The sequence below is a fragment of the Aquarana catesbeiana genome, linkage group LG05, assembly GCF_042186555.1.
Source record: "Aquarana catesbeiana isolate 2022-GZ linkage group LG05, ASM4218655v1, whole genome shotgun sequence".
Taxonomy (NCBI): domain Eukaryota; kingdom Metazoa; phylum Chordata; class Amphibia; order Anura; family Ranidae; genus Aquarana; species Aquarana catesbeiana.
Genome location: NC_133328.1, coordinates 64361951 through 64381898, shown reverse-complemented (window position 1 = coordinate 64381898; position 19948 = coordinate 64361951). Strand labels below are relative to the sequence as shown.

The 19948-nt window shown below is 42.0% G+C and overlaps 1 protein-coding gene across 2 annotated transcripts in view; it reads left to right on the top strand.

Moving 5' to 3' along the window:
• Positions 1-19948, top strand: part of ODAD2 (outer dynein arm docking complex subunit 2) — a 295659-nt gene that overhangs the window by 3382 nt on the left and 272329 nt on the right. For both annotated transcript variants that reach the window (XM_073629836.1, XM_073629837.1), the window contains 4 exons: positions 121-372; positions 6507-6664; positions 9380-9578; positions 14876-14982. In XM_073629836.1, coding sequence (XP_073485937.1) covers positions 149-372; positions 6507-6664; positions 9380-9578; positions 14876-14982 — 688 coding nt within the window. In that variant the 5' untranslated portion in view covers positions 121-148. The remainder of the gene's footprint in view (positions 1-120; positions 373-6506; positions 6665-9379; positions 9579-14875; positions 14983-19948) is intronic.

Below are 19948 nucleotides of genomic sequence, written 5' to 3'. Positions count from 1 at the left end.
AAGTATTATAACAATCTCATAATTTTATAGTGATTTTCCAGTGGTTGAAAAATGATGGACAATTACTTTGGTTTATCTTTTTATATAACTTGGCCGTGTCTTTTTTGCTTCTTTTAAAAGGTGACATCCCTGTAAAGCAGCAATTCCAATGGGCGTGGCACTGACAAGAGCGGCTCAGTGGACTAGCGCTGGTTCTGGAACTGGCAAGCTGGAGATCACACCTCTGAATGAAGCTCTGCTAAACGACATCATAAAGTATGTGGAGCCTTTCAGTTCCAGGCATCCAGAAGAGGCGGAGTTTGTCTTCAGAGAGCCTCTGCAATGGAAAACCAACTTGGAGCTCTCCGCATTTGGATCTGGTTATGATATTAGGTGAGGCTAGACCTAGAAAAAAAAAAAAAAAACTAGCAATACTTGAAAAGCACTGTAACGAGTCTAAATTACTGGCATTTTTTCAGAGTTAGAATATCTATGACATTTAGTTCAGCTTTAAGTGAAACTGCAGTCTTTTTAAATGTTTTCTACATATTTATGGAAAAGTGATCAGCTCAAAGAGATCCTGTGCTTTGTTCATGTAGTACAAAGTAACAGGTTCACTTAATTGCCTGCCCACCAGGGTATGGGAGAGCATACAATATGTCTGTCCTTCCTCCCATGGCTGGGTGCCTAAGCAGCCAACCACTAAGCTATTTAATGTGCAGACAGTTAGAAAGTCCTTATCCCTACAAAAGCTTTTACCATACATCTTTTCTCTGTGGCTGGCAAACAGATGGCCAGAGAAGTAAGGGAAAGGAGGGTATAAACAGAGGGAGAAATTAAAGTGGAACCACAGGTGAATAAAAATGACATGATGTAGAACCGGTATTCTTAACCAGAGATCTGTGGAAGGTTTCTTCTGAGGGTACAAAGGATTCCTTAAGCTGTGGCCAAGAGGTGGGGTGGTGACATCACACACCTCGTATAATCAGAGAATGCTTTTCATTTAGTGAGAAAATGCAAAGCGTTCTCTGAATGGCGTCTCTGTCCAGCGGCCGACCTCCTGTGTTCACATTGCAACAGGGCAGATGCTCAGCACAGGATCAGGAAGCTAGTGGAGATCACTGGAGTTTCGGCTCTTACTACAATTATTTTAAGCTTCTAGAGCAGGGGTATCAAACTGGTGGCCCTCTAGCTGTTGCAAAACTACAAGTCCCATCAGCCTCTGCCTGTGGGAGTCAACTGTCTGCCTAGCAAAGCTTCATGGGACTTGTAGTTTCACAACAGCTGGAGGGCCGCCTGTTTGAGACCCCTGTTCTAGAGAGATCCTGCAGGTATGGTATATGCATAGTTACATTGGTCCAAGCTTGACCACTGTAACTTTGTAAAAATTCCACACCTGGAATACTTATTTAACCCCTAAAACACAGAGCCCTGAGTGGATGAAAACCCTCACATATACCCAGTGAAGTGAACAGCCTCAGATGATAAACATGGATGAAACAAATCCTCCTATATAAGTTTTACATGTACTGTATATCTGCTGTCTTCAGCTTTCTATGTTCTTAGAGAGTGAACATTGTGTTTTCAATTTTTTCTTTCTGTTCCAGCACTGGGAGTGGAGTCTAGGCATACACTGTGTAACAGCTGTTTGGGGGGAAGAAAGAAACATGCAGAGCTGTGCTGTGAATTTCTATTATTATTATTATTATATAGGATTTATATAGCGCCATCAGTTTGCGCAGCTCTTAACAAAATGAAGACAGACATCACAATTACAATTTGGTACAAGAGGAATCAGAGGGTCCTGCTCGTTAGCGCTTACAATCTAAGATGGAGGGTCAATCGATACAAAAGGTAGTAGCTGTGGGGGATGAGTTGATGGAGAAAGAAAACAGTGTATTAGAAGCAGGATAGGCGTCTTTAAAGAGCAGGGTTTTCAGGGATCATCTAAAGATGGATAGATTAGGGGACAGTCGGACAGATTGGGGTAGGTTGTTCCAAAGGATGGGAGAAGCTCTGGAGAAATTCTGGAGGCGAGCATGGTATACATTAGAGGTGTGCATCTTCACTGGTCTCACGATTAGATTCAATTACTATTATCTGGTCAACGATTCAATACGGTTCGATTCCGCGATGCATCACAATTACTGACGATGGCTTACATAAAAAAAAATTTGAGCATTTAGAAGAACTCCATTTTTTAAATTCTATCTGCTTTAAAAAAAGGACACTCCCTGCATATAGCAGGACAAGGACATGGAAGAGTCCAGGATATGAGGGAGGGTTAGGAACCGAAGGATGAAAGAATCCATGAATAAGAAAGGAAGGATGGAAGAGTCTGAGGATGGAGGAATCCATGCATAGAGAATGGAAGGACCAGAGGAGTCTGGAGATAGGAACTGAAGGATGGAAAAGGATGGGGATGGAGGAATCCATGGATAGAGTATGGAAGGCCAGAGGAGTCTGGAGATAGGAACTGAAGGATGGAAGAGTATGGGGATGGAGATGGAAGAATCCATGGATAGGAACAGAAGGATGGAAGAGTCTGGGGATGAAGAGGGAGGAATCCATGGATAGGAACAGAAGAATGGAAGAGTTCAAAGATAAAAATGGTGGTGGTGAGGGGGGGACTGAAGGATGGAAGAATCAAAGGGAGGGTGTTAAGATGGTCATTATGGAGTCATGCAGGTGAGGAATATCAGAGGTCGAGGATCCCCTGTGCTGTGTACATGGCAGGATTGGGGATGTTATGGTCTCCTCCTGGAGTCCAGGGTTGGGAACGTCAGTTCTTTCTGTATAAACATATTTTATTATAGTGGAGTTCCATCCAAAAGTGAAACTTCCTCTTTAAGGAGTCCTGACCCCCTTACATGCCCCAACTGGCATGTCATTTTTTTTTGGGTGGGAGGGAGTGGGTACCTAGTTTTGACAGGTACCCAGCTCCCACTTCCGGTGGGGCTGCCTAGGCGGCCCCTCCCTCCCCGCAATCTTCTGGGACACGTCACAGGTGCCAGAAGATTGCCCAGCCATTCAGGACAGCACAGTGAGACAATCACACCCGGCTGTGAAGCTGCGAGCTGTCATAGCCGGATGCCCACAGTAGTATTGCCAGCGCAGTGGGCAGGCGGGGAGAGAATGGAGGGTTTGGGTGGCCACGTGGCTGGACCGTGGGATAGGTGAGTGTCTTTTTTTTGAAAGTCAGCAGCTACACTTTTTGTAGCTGCTGACTTTTAATAAACAAAATAATCGGCTGGAACTCTACTTTGAATTAAAAATAATCTCACTCACTAATCCGATGCACTACAGGGTACAGGCATTCACACTCACTGCTGCTGGGAGGTCAGGAGGGATTAGAATCCACAGCTGACAAACAGCCCTGTGAAGTTCCCTGTACTGTCTCTGTGCTGACAGTTCCCCTGGGCTTTCCTGTTTGCAAAAAATGTGGAGACCATCAACTCACTATTAAATATCACTACACTCTGTAGTAATTACATACCTGTGTAGTGTCCTTACTACTGCAGACTCACCTATAGTTGGTGCGGTCTCCGTGCCTGATTAAGGCACTATAACAAAAATAATAGAGGGGAGGACAGAAATCCCCTGAAAAGGAGTCACGGGTGGACCAAGCTACTTTTTAAAGGACCCCAGGGGGGCCACACAGCATAAGCAAAAAATGTGAAGACCATCAACTCACTATTAAATATCACTACACTCAGTAGTAATTACATACCCGTGTAGTGTGCTTACTACTGCAGAGTCACCTATAGTCCTTTATAAAGCAGTTTGGTCTCCCTGTGACTCCTTTTCAAGGGATTCCTGTCCTCCCCAGTATTAGCTTTCCTGTTTGCACCTTCCAGCACACTAGGAGTTAACACAGTGGAATGTGCAAACGGGGAAGCCGGGGAACTGTCAGCATGGAGCGTGTACGAGGTGTAAGTAGAGTACAAACTCATATGTACTGTACTTACTGCTGTTAAAATAACTGTGTTTTAATAAATCCCATGTTACAATCCATTAAGTGCCCCACTGTATGTGCTTTTTAGAAAATATGGAGCTACATACCGCATTTCTCTGTATGTGTACACGCCGCTCATGTGACTGCCCAGCCCGCGTCTCTCCTCTCTCCTCTCACGGCTCTCCTGACGTCAGCGGGGAATTCTCAGCCCCGCCCGCTGACTGTATCTATCAGATCAGAAGAGAGGTGGGCAGGGTTGAGAATTCCCTGCTGATGTCAGGAGAGATGTGAGAGGAGAGAGGCGGGCTGAGCAGTCACATGAGTGGCGTGTACACACACTGAGAAATGCAGTATGAAGCTCCATATTTTTTAAAAACACATACAGTGGGGCACCTAATGGATTGTAACACGGGATTTATTAAAACACAGTTAATTTAACAACTATACGCTCAGAGCATTCTCCCTGGAGGGGCGGGGCAAGTCGGGATGACGTCACCCGCCAATCGATTTTTCCGGTCGTATGTATTGATGCCGCATCTGAGACACCCGAATCGCGATGCAACGATGCTGCGATAAATTTCAGCACCCCTAGTATAAATAGATTAGCAGGGAGCTTGTGGATAGACAAGCTCTCTGCTAATCTATTTATATTACCCTTCCCGACACAAATTTTCAGCTGCTTTTATCTCTCATCTCGGAGAGCTTGTCAGAAGTTACCATGCTGATAACAGAAGAGCGGAGCAGCAAAAAGACACAGAACTCTTTGGAGAGAGATAAGTAAACACTACAGATATATGTGCCTAGGTCAAATTTAGTGAATCGGGTTTACATCCACTTTAGGGCTTATTTCATACAGGCGTGCTATAGCGATTCACAGGTGTTTCATACATCCCTGGTCAGGCAGTCAAATTCATGAATAAAGGAAAGCAGAGCGCACAGGCTGCTAGTGCAGCACCTTTTTATTAAATTAAATTAAGAATAAAATCAATGCACTTACAAAAGTGTATTTTGACAATCCACTTTTGTAAGTGCATTGATTTTATTCTTATTTTGATTTAATAAAAAGGTGCTGCATTAAGAGCCTGTGCACTCTGCTTTCCTTTATGTTTCTACAGCCCTTAGTGTCCTGCTGATTCAAGGAGCTGCAAGGAGGTGTGCACACAAGAGTCTTAACCCTTTTATGGCGGACTAATTTCTTGGTCTGTTTACCTCGGTTCTGAGTACATTTGGACTGTAGCGCAAGTACTGTAGTTCTCTTTTGCATTAGTCTAATTCCTGCCAAGTGAGACGCATCGGCAGCACAGACACAGTCACTGCTCCCTATTTGACAGTTGTGGAAGTGCGATTGCGTGGCCCTGAACATAGACAGTGTGCGTTTGGGCTGTGTAGCAGCACCCATATGACTGTCAAATTGGGAACAGCTCTGTCCATGCAGTTGCTGCGTCCTAATTGACATGAATGGGACTGCCTGCAGAGGGAATTCCCCATGCAGGCATACATGACCCTTGCATGGGCATACGCTATCGTATGCCCATATGAAAAAGGCCTAACACCTAACCTAGCCCCATAATTACATCCCAACTCCAGCATCAACTAAAGTTTAAATTAGGTTCTCCAAGTGTTATTAAAATAGAAAAAAGCAGCTCGAACTGCAATACTCACCTTCTTTCTGGCGCTGCCCAGTGCAAACTTCACTGCTGGACCTCTTCTAGTTTTAAATGAAGCCCAACGTCATTCATCTTATTTCCTTTGAGCCCAGTACACCAAGGACCTGCCATCTCGCAGTGTGTTATCAAGCCAACCTGGGTTCATAAGAGAATGCTGCAGAGAATGTTGCTCGTGTCAGGACTGACTGCTGGAGAAGACAGAAGGTGAAGAGGGCCCCATGTACCATGTGGCCAACAAGAAGACAGCTGAAGCAGTTTTGTCTACTAAATATTAAAAAAAATAATGGCGGCGGGGGGGGGTCAAAGGATTGAACTTTGACAATGAAACTGACAATTGCTGCTATTCTGCAGCACCGTCCTAACCCAAGAAAAAAAGGGCTTTGTCTGATTGTACCAGACTAAATGTTTATGTTAGTTTCAAGACTTTTTTAGTGGTAGTTGTACTGTTATACTATAGTTTTTATTTAAACAAATCAAATGAGCATACGCTGTAACAGGGCATTCTATACAAACCACTATTCAGAAACTCCTTTTAACTGAACTGCCAAAACCGTAGCAGCACATTTGCAAATGCGTTTTTTATTTATTCTAAATGCATTTACATGATTGAAATCCAGGTTGTATGTTGTTTAAATTCCTTCTTTATGTCATGCCATCCAGACTGTGTTCTGTGTATCCAGACTAAAAACCCATCACCTTGTCAATGAAGGAAGGAGAGAGGGTATGATTGGGTAATTTGAGGCCAGTAAATAAGGGTTTTAGCTTCTTACATGTGTTACTACAAATCAGGGTAATAGACGTTATCTGCTCAGCGCAGATTCTAAGATCTATATATATATATATATATATATATATATATAAAACACAGCACTGATCTCAGCTTGGCTCTCATTTTATTTTTCTAGTGTCACGGAAGTGAAGTCTGAGGATAAAGACAAAAATGGGATCCCCCTGCTACACTTGTCTTCATCTACTGTGAAAATCCGAAACTTCAAACAGCTGTCACGTTTTTTGCAGCTTGCTCGGGAAAAAAAGTTAAAAGAAGCACAAGCTTGCCTTGAAGGTCAGCAATAAGTGGTTCTGGAAGCATTAAAACCAACTAGACTTATGACAGAATTTCAGTATTTAGTCTTAAAAGATTATAATTGTGCAGCTTATCTATGAAAAGTCTTTATTTACCTCTTTTATTTATCCTGAAACTTTAACTTGAGTGTCATGGGTCAGAGTTCACCTAATGTCTGACAGTTGCTGCCCTGTCAATTCCCTGACCCCACCAGATGTCTCCCTGCTCTTGAATGTGCATAACAGCATAAAATAACAACTCATAATAAAAATATGAATTGTTTGGTATAGTTAAAAACTGAAAGCATCCCTATGTGTGGTCCTCCAAAACAACCAAGCTGTAAAACTTTATCAATAAGCAGCAGTGGGGCTTTTATCCTACAAGGCCTAAGTCTGTCCATGTTGATGTAGCAGTGCTCTCAGTAAGTCAATGTAGTGACATGAGGAATCTGTATTATCACTTTGTACCTCCAATGCTCAAAGGAATGTCATTATACTGACAAGGGGAATCTATATTATCACATTGTATTTTCAGTTTCCTCATTATTGTTATTATACTGACATGTGAAAAGATGTTTTATCACGTGGTACCTTCATTGTCTGCTGCGAGTAAAAACTGCATCAAATTGGAAGATGGCTAGAAGGGTGTAGGACAAGTAGGCAATCACTCTATAATTCCTGAAATTTTGATTGACATAGTTTTGTCCATTAGTATAAAGACATACACTCTGACATACCTCCACTGTGGTGGCCCTCAGAGAAAGTATAAAATCAAATGATGAGGGGGGCTAGTCTAACAACCTCCTTCCAGTCCTTTTTTTTTTTTTTTTATCCCAGTTGCTTTTTTAATGTACTGACACTTCTGCCTGGTACTGCTCTAGCCTAAAGTCATCCCTGCTAGGAACTCACTGAGAACTGTGCTTGATAGCCCTGCCATTGGCACATAACATACTTGTCATAGCAAGTAGCTAAACCAAAATGGTAAAAACGTGATAGGGGAGAACATTCAGTCACGTAGAATGTCTAGCGGTTTTGTACATATTTTCTATTTTAGGTCAGGTAAATATGAAATATGTTGTATTCTGCTCTTCACAGTTTCTTCTCTCTACCCGTTGCAAATATTTGTTGACAGAGCTCAGTAGCTCAAGATTAAAATTTACTGGCACAAGTAAACAACTTTCCCATCCTCTCACTCTGTATGTCTTTCTCTAAGATATCAGTGCCTGCTGTGTGTTAGAAAACCCATAGTGATTTATTTCTAAAACGAAGATTATATATATATATATATATATATATATATATATATATATATATATATATATATATATATATACAGTATATATATACATATATACTGTACACACACACTATATATATATATATATATATATATATATATATATATACACATATATATACAGTATATTTATACAGAGAAGAATAAAAACATATATAATCATTTGTTTCTGTAAAGTAATGTAATGTAGAGCAAACTATTGCTTTCCCCTTACAGGGCAAAAGACTGGTTTTGCTTTAAAGGAGTTGTAAATGCAGAAGGTTTTTTACCATAATGCATTATATGCAATAAGATAAAAAAACCTTCTGTGTGTAGCAGCCACCCCAGCACCCCCTAATTACTTACCTGAGCCCCATCTCTCTTCAGCGATGTCCAAAAATGTCTAAGCCGTTCGGGACACTCCTCCTGATTGGCTAACACACAGCAGCGGTGCCATGTCTCCAGCGGCTGTCAATCATAGTCAGTCAGCCAATCAGGGAAGAGAGGGGACAGGGCCGGGTCGGGGCTCCATGTCTAAATGGACACATGGAGCTGTGATTCGGCTCCAGTGCCTCCCACAGGAAGCTGCTCACTGTGGGGGCACTCGATAGGATGGAGGGGGCAGGAGCAGCAAAGAGGGACCCGAGAAGAGGAGGATCGGGGCTACTCTGTACAAAACCAACTGCACAGAGGAGGTAAGTATAACATGTTTGTTATTTTAGAAAAAAAAAACGAGCCTTTACAATCACTTTAAAGCAGAGTTCCGCTTGGGAAAAAAAAAATTAAAAGTCAGCAGCTACAAATACTGCAGCTGCTGACTTTTAATATAAGAACACTTACCTGTCCAGGGAGCCAGCGATGTAAGCACCCGAAGCCAATCCGTCCCTCGGCTCCGGGTGCAGGCACCGGCATGTTTACTAAGGGAAACAGGAAGTGAAGCCTTGCAGGTTCACAGACCGTTTCCTACCGCGCATGCGTGAGTCGCGCTGCTCTTTCTGAATGGTCCCTGCTGTCTTCAGGGACCTGTGTGTTTCCCAGAAGGCAGGGGGGGGTAGGAGGAGGGGAAAGACATTGCATCGTTCGCTGCACAGATTGCGGTGATCTTTCCCGGAAGTGGGAGCAGATACCTGGATTTAACAGTTATCCGCTCCCCCCTTCCCCCTGAAAGGTGCCAAATGTGGCACTGGAGGGGGGGGGGGATCCGATCCGCGGACGCTCCATTTATGGGTGGAACCCTGCTTTAAGTGCCCCCTGCTCCCCAGCAGCATATACCTTTGACTTCCTGTGCTCCGGGGGATGAGGTATTAAAACAAACATTTTGCTTATTTTGCTTTACTCTGCATAGGTAAAGCATAGTTTTACTTTTAAGAAAATCTATTAAAAATAAATAGATCCAAAGGCAATATAGTTTCCCTTTAATATTCCTCTTTGTATCTCCAGCTAATAGAGACCCTATAGTGAAAATCCTTGGTGCTGGATTCGCTACAGTGGAAGGTGAGGAGGACCTGTCTATGCTGCGATTGTTGGATAAAATGCGTCAGAACGAGGATGAAGAGGCTAAACTTAAGATGAATATTTTCCTGCTGCTCCAGCAACTTGATATGCAGCTGCTTAACAGCTCTTTAAAACACATTTCACAGTAAGTACATTTACAAACTACGATCTTTCCAGTCTATCAGTTCAACCCTTTCCCCTTTTAATGAGCAGCAACATCTGCTTTTTATGTGTTAGGAAAATATAATGACGGGAAGGTGAAAGATATGAAAATCATTACATTTATTGATTTAAAAACATAGAAGCAGGCAGACCTAATTGAAGTGGAACAAAAAGTTGTTTTCCAACTCTTCTGCGGGATGCAAACTGTGTACATGTGTTTTATATTTCTGGTTAAGATATAAAATATTTTAGTTGACGTCCAGTCAATTGCCAGTTGCTAAAAAAAGACTCTATTTCCAGTTGTTAAATCAACACCCACCAAATGTATCTACTAAGTGTGTGCCACACAAGGCCTAAGGCAGCAGTTTCACTTATTGGGACATCTTGTGGTTAGTGGTTTTGTAACAGAACATTTGAACATCTTTGAATCCTGGTAGTTATCAGTGTCTAAAGATCGTAAGTTCTACACCATTCCCACATTGGTTTGGCTAGAGCGCCAGTCAAAGGAGCTCAACTCAACTGCGAGCCAAGGACGGGATATCACTTTCCACTGCCAGGAAAGACCTCCTGTCTTCAGCACTTTAGACTTATACCCACTTCATCACATACTAACATTTTTACTTTTGCTATTTGATATGGAATGTTGCTACATATAAATGTGTGTGTTTTTTGTGATATTTTTATTTCTGTAATGAGATTTTAGAAATTTGTGGAATTCCTAGTATGCTATACGGTATGTACTTTGTTGCATAGAACGTTTGAGTTTCTTAGCATTGTGTAGAAAGAAGGAGACAATAGGCTTCAATAATTTCAGGACTGTACTGAGCGAACTGTGGGCAGGGTACCCTGGTAACATTCTCCTGGATCACACCTTTAGTCCTGTGTTATTGACGAGGGAAGCACTAGTGGCAATTGGGAGTGGGAGAGCTGGTGCCAGTGGCTCAGAAAATGTGAAGGTGGTTGCAGAGAGCTTCAAGCTCATGATGATTCTAGTAGAAAAAGCCAGATGCTTTTCTGATCCCAATCATCACCAAAGAGCCACACGTAATGTTCAGTATATGTAATGCTTAAGAGGACTGTCAGAAACTGGAGACCTAATAGAGGGAATGAAGATCAGAGAATGTGGACATGCCACATTTTTGGTTGGGGATATTCTGCAGAAGACAGTATGAAACTGGGAACGTTACATAAGGTTAGTAGAGATCACTGCTATTACCCTAATCGGTCTTCCCACTACAGACTGCTGAGATCCAGAGGCTGCACATCATATACCAAAGGGCTGGGCACCAGAGCCCTACTGGATCCAATTGTGTTAAAAAAAGCATGTAATCAGATAAATACAGATGGTGCCTTTATTGAGCTCCTATGGCTGTTCTGCTGATTTGCTGGCTTCAATGCTGGAATTAACTGACCTAAAACAAGTATGCAGATCAAGAAAACTGTATAGAGGAAGTCATTATCTGCATGCACATGCTAGGTTAGTAACGCAAGAGGGTCAGAATGACAATCAGGTAACTAGCATTTTCAAAAGACAAATTTGTCAATGTCAGCTTTCATATTTTTTGTGTGATAGGCTTCCTTTCTTTCACAAAAGTTTTACTGGGTTTTTCAGAGATAAATGCTATGATAAACACAGTAATAAAGCTTAAAATAAAATAATACACAAATTGCGTAGTAGGAAAAGGTAGTACAAACGAGACATAGTATAGCATACAACTTACATAATCAAGAGAAAACAGTAGAGAACTGCCATCAGCTGGCTGCATATTGCACGCGGGTCTACTCACAAGATTGAGGAAGGACTGACTAAAAGGGCAAGGTCCCAGGGTCGCCCATTAAAAGCCAGATCATGCGGAAAGGAGCACAAATCACTACCTAGTATTGGAGATTCATTGTAGCAGAGCACTAAATACCTGTCCCTGAGGTGAGTCGTATGGATTGCAGTGTTGTGGGACAATAAGGCATCAGGCTCAACAGCAGTGTGGAAAAAAAGAGGAAACAATGGAAAGGAAGGGAAAGATAGGGAGTGAGTGCAGGGGAGGAAGCAAACAAAGGAGTGCATAGGGGAGATAAGGGGTAGGGAGATGGGGCATGTCCATAATGGTTGGACTTTGGGACATTGCAACCAGATATGAAATAATGTACCAGGGACACCATAGCCCTGTAAGCTGCTGCTGCTGACCATATTTAGGTCCATTCTGAAGTTTCTAATGACTCTAATGATTCCCCCAAGTCTTGTTACCAGTTAAGCAACCAGGGCTGCATACAAGTGAGATATTAGGCCTGCGGAGTGTGGATTATTCTCACACCTACTCTAGAATGGTTTTGGGAGAACGGGACAGGTTGTGGTGTTTTTGAGAAGTACACGGACAAAGTAAAAGACCTGAAGCAAAAAAAAAAGATTTGGAGTGGGGGCGTTGCCAATGTTCCTGAAGAAAGGAAAGCGATTTAACTCCATCTGATATTAAGAGTTCATGCACATATTTCACACCTTTGGTCGACCACCAGGTAAAGACTAAAGGGTTGTCAAATGCTGGGAGAAACATAGAATTATGGAGAACACCCAAAAGAGGGAGATGAGATCAACAAGCCTCATGCTTAACTGAGTCCTATTGTTTCAGGGAATTTTGTAAGGTAGAATCATCGATAGGAGGGCACAGGTTTGGGGTAAGCCAAATTAAATTATAAATTGGGTTTGAAGAGCAGTGTGTAATCTTAACCCCTTGGCGCCAGTTGCACGCAAATATGCGGCCCCCTTGGTGTCTGGTCCTTGGTACTGAGGGGCCTCAATTTTGTGTGAATTGCTAAAGGGCCTGGAGGCGCCAGCATGAAGAGGTTAAGGTATTTCCAAACCAGTAATTCAGAAATGGGGGTGTGGCCTGGTGGAGCTCTAGGCTGAGACCGCCATTCACTATCATACAGCAGGCTTTGACCTATTGTGCGGCTCCCGGAACACCTTGTCAGTCTCTACTATTGCCTGGAGCATAGACAAGCTCCCTTCCTGGCCAGCACACACAGCGGTGGGCACAGGACTTCATTCCCATACAGCCTGAGCGGCTCACAGACATATCCCTGGCTGCCATGAAGTATCACTAAGTTTGCATTTTGAGCTGCTTAGTAGTCCTTACATAGGTCGGAGACGCTAAGACCACCATGCATTTTCTCTGCAGTATAATAAATGGGCTGTGAGACACGGCTTATGGGTGTCTCAGATACATTTTTAACAGTTTTCGTTGCTCTATTCTAAAGATATATGCTGGGACAGGAATGGGGAAAAAGCATTTTGGGGAGATACAACATCGTAATTGCACAAGCCAGTGTAAAGGCCAGGTAGACAAGAGTTGTGAAAATTCATGGAATAGGGCTAGGTAGTTTGGTGCATACATGTCGTCATGAGAGTATAAGATCCCTAAGTACGGTAATGTGGAAAGCCAAGTAAAGTGGTAGTTTTTCCTTTATCTGGGAACGGATACAAGAGTTCAAAGTGGTATTCAACGCTTTAGATTTTTCCTCACTGACAGTCAATCCTGAAATTATTGAAAAGTCTGTCAGGGTGCTAAAAAGAGTTGGCAAGCATATGTGCGGAGAGGAGATATTCAGGATGATATCATCTGCAAATTACATGATTTTATGGTGTGTGGCTGCAAATTTGTGTCTGCGAATAGATGGGTTCACTCAAATGGCAGTTGGAAGCGCTGAAAAAATTGCTTTGCTTTGGCTACCAAGAAAGAGGAAGGTACGATATTAAGGTGGGATAAATGCCTTTGGAACTTGCAAAGTGTATCAACTGGATCAACTGGTTAGTCTATTGTGGACTGTGCGAAGAAAGAACGAAAATGCTCAATCGTTTAACAAGCATTGTGCTAATTTTATTACTTTGTGCAGAGAATTTTTGTTTTGTCCACCACAGTTGTTTCTCTGCTGTATCATTTAAACATTTTTATTTTTCATGAGTTAAAAGTAAGTTCAGTTCTGTTCTGGCTTTGTCAAGGAGTGTGCAGGTGCTTGTAGTAGGACTAAGTTTATGCTGTTTTTAGAGCGCAATCTAATTCTAATTCCAATTCCGCTTTCTCTTGAATTCATTGAAGGACCAAGAGGGATAGCGAAGCTTCAGTTGCAGGGAATGGCAGCAAATTACCATTGGGTCATGGTCCAACCATGATACAGATAAGATCAAAGTAGGGACCCGGATATTAAAAAAATGAAGAAAGAGCTGCGCTAAACCAAATAAAATAATAAATGCAATGAAGTGACCAAAGCAGCTGACACACAAACAAACCAAGTCCACTAATTATACAAAAAAAAGTGCAGCGCTAGGAGTATCCAGTATACACTAGACACATATGTGAAAAACAAATAAAATAATTATTGAACATATACATATAACACCATCAAATGTGAAAAGCCAGGCAAAAGCCCTGCTTTAATTGGAGTGTCCAAATAAAAAACCAGGACAGCAAATGGTGAAAGTCCATAACATGTGAGGTAAAGAAAGGTGTCTTCTCCAAACGGAGGTTAACAGTAGACGCTGGGAGGCGTGTGTGCACTCAAATGGGAAGGCGACAGCAGATACCACAGCACATAGATCTCCAATGAGTATAAATGGATACCCTTACCGGATCCGGAGGATGCACATACTGTATAGCAGTGCGTTAAATAGGCATAAGGGGATGATCCCCCGTGATATCCAGCCGGAAGGTATCCCACAGGCCACGGTCACCGAAAGGAAGCGATGATCACAAGTGGAAGTCGAACAGCTCCTGCATACGTCCTCCAATTCCGGACCGGGAAAATCCAAAGACACTTGTCTTGCATACACACGGTCGCACAAATGTTGTTGGAAATGCCGAACGTCAAGAACGCGGTGACGTACAACACGTACAACAAGCCGAGAAAAATCAAGTACAATAGCCAATGCAGCTCTGCTGCTTGATTCTGAGCATGCGTGGAATTTTGTGCGTTGGAATCTTGGCCTCTTGGCCCTTCCTCCTGGATTTTTTTCAAATCATGTAATTGAGGTCCACAAAGCACCAGATTATTGCCATCTTTTGTGATAATGAGTATATAAAGGTGAACCTCATTCTCTGCCATTCTGCAGCATCATGCTGCTGATTTATGATTTACTTCTTTTGGGGCTGTAGAAAAGGCTTGCCAGTGTGCAGTATGGATTAAGACAGTGCAAGTTGGTGTAGCACCAATATATTTTAGTTATCTGGGCAATCATTGTCTCAATATATTTTAGTTATCTGGGTAATCATTGTCTGTCGCCTTTTCTTTCAGAGAAGTAAAAGTTACTCCTGCTACAGTGAAGAACGAGATTGAATTAATTCAACGTTTCTGCAAAAATGAGGAAAGATCTGTGCTGAAATCAATAGAGTACACATCAGGTTCGTAATAAGTATTTTATTTAGCTTTATAAAACTATTTAGCATACAAAGTTGATTTGTTTTAACCACTTCAGCCCCAGAAGGATTTACCCTCTTGCTGACCAGAGCACTTTTTACAATTTGGCACTGCGTCGCTTTAACTGCTAATTGCGCGGTCATGCAATGCTGTACCCAAACGAAATTTGCGTCCTTTTCTTCCCACAAATAGAGCTTTCTTTTGATGGTATTTGATCACCTCTGCGGTTTTTATTGTTTGCGCTATAAACGGAAAAAGACTGAAAATTTTGAAAAAAAATGATATTTTCTACTTTTTGTTATAAAAAAAATCCAATAAACTCAATTTTAGTCATACATTTAGGCCAAAATGTATTCGGCCACATGTCTTTGGTGAAAAAAATGTCAATAAGCGTATATTTATTGGTTTGCGCAAAAATAGCGTCTACAAACTAGGGTACATTTTCTGGAATTTACACAGCTTTTAGTTTATGACGGCCTATGTAATTTCTTGAGGCGCTAAAATGGCAGGGCAGTACAAAACCCCCCCAAATAACCCCATTTTGGAAAGTAGACACCCCAAGCAAATTGCTGAGAGGCATGTTGAGCCCATTGAATATTAATTTTTTTTGTCCCAAGTGATTGAATAATGACAAAAAAAAAAAAAAATTACAAAAAGTTGAAACTAAATGATATATTGCTCACACAGGCCATGGGCATATGTGGAATTGCATTCTGTTGCTTCTCCTAAGTACGGGGATACCACATGTGTGAGACTTTTTGGGAGCCTAGCCGCGGACGGGGCCCCGAAAACCAATCACCGCCTTCAGGATTTCTAAGGGCGTAAATTTTTGATTTCACTCCTCACTACCTATCACAGTTTTGAAGGCCATAAAATGCCCATATGGCACAAACCCCCCCAAATGACCCCATTTTGGAAAGTAGACTCCCCAAGCTATTTGCTGAGAGGCATGTTGAGTCCATGGAATATTTTATATTTTGACACAAGTTGCGGGAAAGTGACAATTTTTTTTTTTTTTTTTTGCACAAAGTTGTCACTAAATGATATATTGCTCACACAGGCCATGGGCATATGTGGAATTGCACCCCAAAATACATTTAGCTGCTTCTCCTGAGTATGGGGATACCACATGTGTGAGACTTTTTGGGAGCCTAACCACGTACGGGGCCCCCGAAAATCAATCACCGCCTTCAGGATTTCTAAGGGCGTAAATGTTTGATTTCACTCCTCACTACCTATCATAGTTTTGAAGGCCATAAAATGCCAAGATGGCACAAAACCCCCCCAAATGACCCCATTTTGGAAAGTAGACACCCCAAGCTATTTGCTGAGAGGCATGGTGAGTATTTTGCAGCTCTCATTTGTTTTTGAAAATGAAGAAAGACAAGAATTTTTTTTTTTTTCTTTTTTCAATTTTCAAAACTTTGTGACAAAAAGTGAGGTCTGCAAAATACTCACTATACCTCTCAGCAAATAGCTTGGGGTGTCTACTTTCCACAATAGGGTCATTTGGGGGGGTTTTGTGCCACCTGGGCATTCCATGACCTCTGAAACTGTGATAGGCAGTCAAGAGTGAAATCAAAAATTTACGCCCTTAGAAAGCCTGAAGGCGGTGCTTGGTTTTCCGGGTCCCGTACGCGGCTAGGCTCCCAAAAAGTCTCACACATGTGGTATCCCCGTACTCAGGAGAATCAACAGAATGTATTTTGGGGTGTAATTTCACATATTCCCATGGCATGTTTGAGCAATATATCATTTAGTGACAACTTTGTGCAAAAAAAAATTTTGTCTTTTTCCCGCAACTTGTGTCACAATATAAAATATTCCATGGACTCGACATGCCTCTCAGCAAATAGCTTGGGGTGTCTACTTTCCAAAATGGGGTCATTTGGGGGGGTTTTGAACTGTCCTGGCATTTTATGCACAACATTTAGAAGCTTATGTCACACATCACCCACTCTTCTAACCACTTGAAGACAAAGCCCTTTCTGACATGTTTTGTTTACATGAAAAAATTTTTTTTTTTTGCAAGAAAATTACTTTGAACCCCCAAACATTATATATGTTTTTTAAAGCAAATGCCCTACAGATTAAAATGGTGGGTGTTTCATTTTTTTTTTCACACAGTATTTGCACAGCGATGTTTCAAATGCATTTTTTGGGGAAAAAAACACACTTTTTAAAATTTTAATGCACTAAAACACACTATATTGCCCAAATGTTTGATGAAATAAAAAAGATGATCTTAGGCCGAGTACATGGATACCAAACATGACATGCTTTAAAATTGCGCACAAACGTGCAGTGGCGACAAACTAAATACATTTTTAAAAGCCTTTAAAAGCCTTTACAGGTTACCAGTTTAGATTTACAGAGGAGGTCTACTGCTAAAATTACTGCCCTCGATCTGACCTTCGCGGTGATACCTCACATGCATGGTGCAATTGCTGTTTACATTTGACGCCAGACCGACGCTTGCGTTCGCCTTTGCGCGAGAGCAGGGGGGACAGGGGTGCTTTTTTTTTTTTTTTTTTTTTTTATTATTTTTTTGCTTTTTTATCTTATTTTTAAACTGTTCCTTTCATTTTTTTTTTAATAATTTTTATTGTTATCTCGGGGAATGTAAATATCCCCAATGATAGCAATAGGTAGTGACAGGTACTCTTTTTTGAAAAAATTGGGATTTATTAGACCCTAGATCTCTCCTCTGCCCTCAAAGCATCTGACCACACCAAGATCGGTGTGATAAAATGCTTCCCAATTTCCCAATGGCGCTGTTTACATCCGGCAAAATCTAAGTCATGAAATGCTCGTAGTTTCCGGTTTCTTAGGCCATAGAGATGTTTGGAGCCACTCTGGTCTCTGATCAGCTCTATGGGGGGGGGGGGGGGCATTCCCTCCCACTGCTTGTAAAAGCAGTCTAAAGGCTAATTAGCCCCTAGGATTGCTTTTACATGAAAGCCGACCGCTGGCTGAAAAGAATGATACCAAGATGATACCTAAACCTGCAGGCATCATTCTGGTATAACCACTCAAAGTCCAGCAACATACCAGTAAGTTGCTGGTCCTTGTTGGTCATATATTGTAATCTTTTTTTTTCATGCAGCCTGTGGGCTGCACGAAAAAAAGAGATTGATCGGTGGGTATGCCTCCCTTCATCCACCCACATCTAATGATGGGCATACATGCACCATTTATATATGCTGAAGCATGGGGGCATCCGCCCCAAAATTTAGGAGCAAATCGCTCCTCCGCCCCTGCTGCCCCCATGCTTCGGCATATATCACCTCCGCTGGAGTCACGGCTTTATATATCGTGGGAGAAAATGCTGTTGCTGTCAAGATAAATAAATCCGCGCTGCAACTGAATGGCGTACCTGAAGACAAAAAAATGGTTAACAATAAAACACAGTAAACAGTAAAGTATAAAAAATTGCATACCTGAAAAGCAAACATGATAAAACATAATAACAATAAAACATTGCAGAATAGAATACAGTAAAAAAGAGCAGAACAATAGAGAGAGAATAGAGAGAGAGAGAGAACAATAAAACAAAAACTATTTTTTTTTTTTATTTTATATATTTTTTTGTGTATTTTTTTTTTTTGTACACTTTTTTTGTAACTGTAACTTTTATAACTGTAATCGGTTCCAGGTTCGGGTCTCTCAAAATGTGATAGCATCTTGGGAGACCCTGTGAAAGTGTGCCTAGTCTGTGCAATGCTGTACCCTACGCTAATACTCAACTAGAGTATGGTAGCATTCAAAACATTCACCAAATGCAAAGACCAGGACAGGATCAGGACAGGAGGGACAATAATAGCAGGTGTCACGCCTATATCCGCGCTTGCTTCAGACACGACATCTTTTTGGGGGGGTTCGTTGGGTAGGGGTACTCGGAAGGACATAAAGAAAATGCCTTTCATGCAGTCGACTGCATTTGGTTGGGGATGTGAATGGGGGGAATACGGGTGCTGCAGAAGCGGTGGGTTCCCAATTATTAGGATTGGCGAATGCAGCAGGAAGGGCATTATGGGCACGACGGGCCTGTGTTTGTCTTCTTCTTGGTGGCAGCGGGACACTACTTGTGCTTGCCACCTCACCAGCTTGAACTGCACTTATGGGACTCGCCACGTCACCAAGTGTTACTGCAGTGCTGGTTTGACTAGGACCGGGGTGTACTAGGCCACTGGTGCTTGCCAGTTCACCAAAATGCTACCAAAAAAACTGTTAGCGATCGCAGGGATCAGGCCTGACTCTGCGAACGCTGCAGTTATGCGTTTAGTGTTTTGTAAGTTACAGTGATCGATCAATACTGCACTTGGGTGGGCTGGGCTGGGAGGAGGGGCAAAACGCAGGTGCTAGCAGGTATCTGGGCTGATCCTGCTAACACTGCGTTTTTGGGAACCCTAAACTGCTGGGGACGCTAGTATAGATCTGATCGGATCAGATATTGATCCGTTCAGATACTATACCACTAAGGGAGGTGTACAGTGCGTACGTGGGTGTTATCGCTACTGTTGTCAGAAAATTTTATAGCAAGCTCTCAAACTTTGTGTGTCGGAAAATCCGATGGAAAATGTGTGATGGAGCGTACACACGGTCGGAATTTCCGACAACAAGTTCCTATCACACATTTTCCGTCGGAAAATCCGACCGTGTGTACGGGGCATTAGGAAAGATGTTTTTTTTCACTATTGGAGTTTTTTTATATGTTTCTTTTTACACTGGTATAGTGTATGACTTTGGAAAGCGCAGCATATATATTTATTTATCCACATTTGCATGATATATTAGGCATGTTTAATGCTTGCAGCTGATTTTTGATAATTAAGGCATTTTGGATTAGTGGATGCTCACAGGACTCTTTATATTTTAGCTTAAACCCATGATTGCCATGCAATGCACATGATTGCGACACGGTACTATGGCAATTAGAGGTTTAAATCA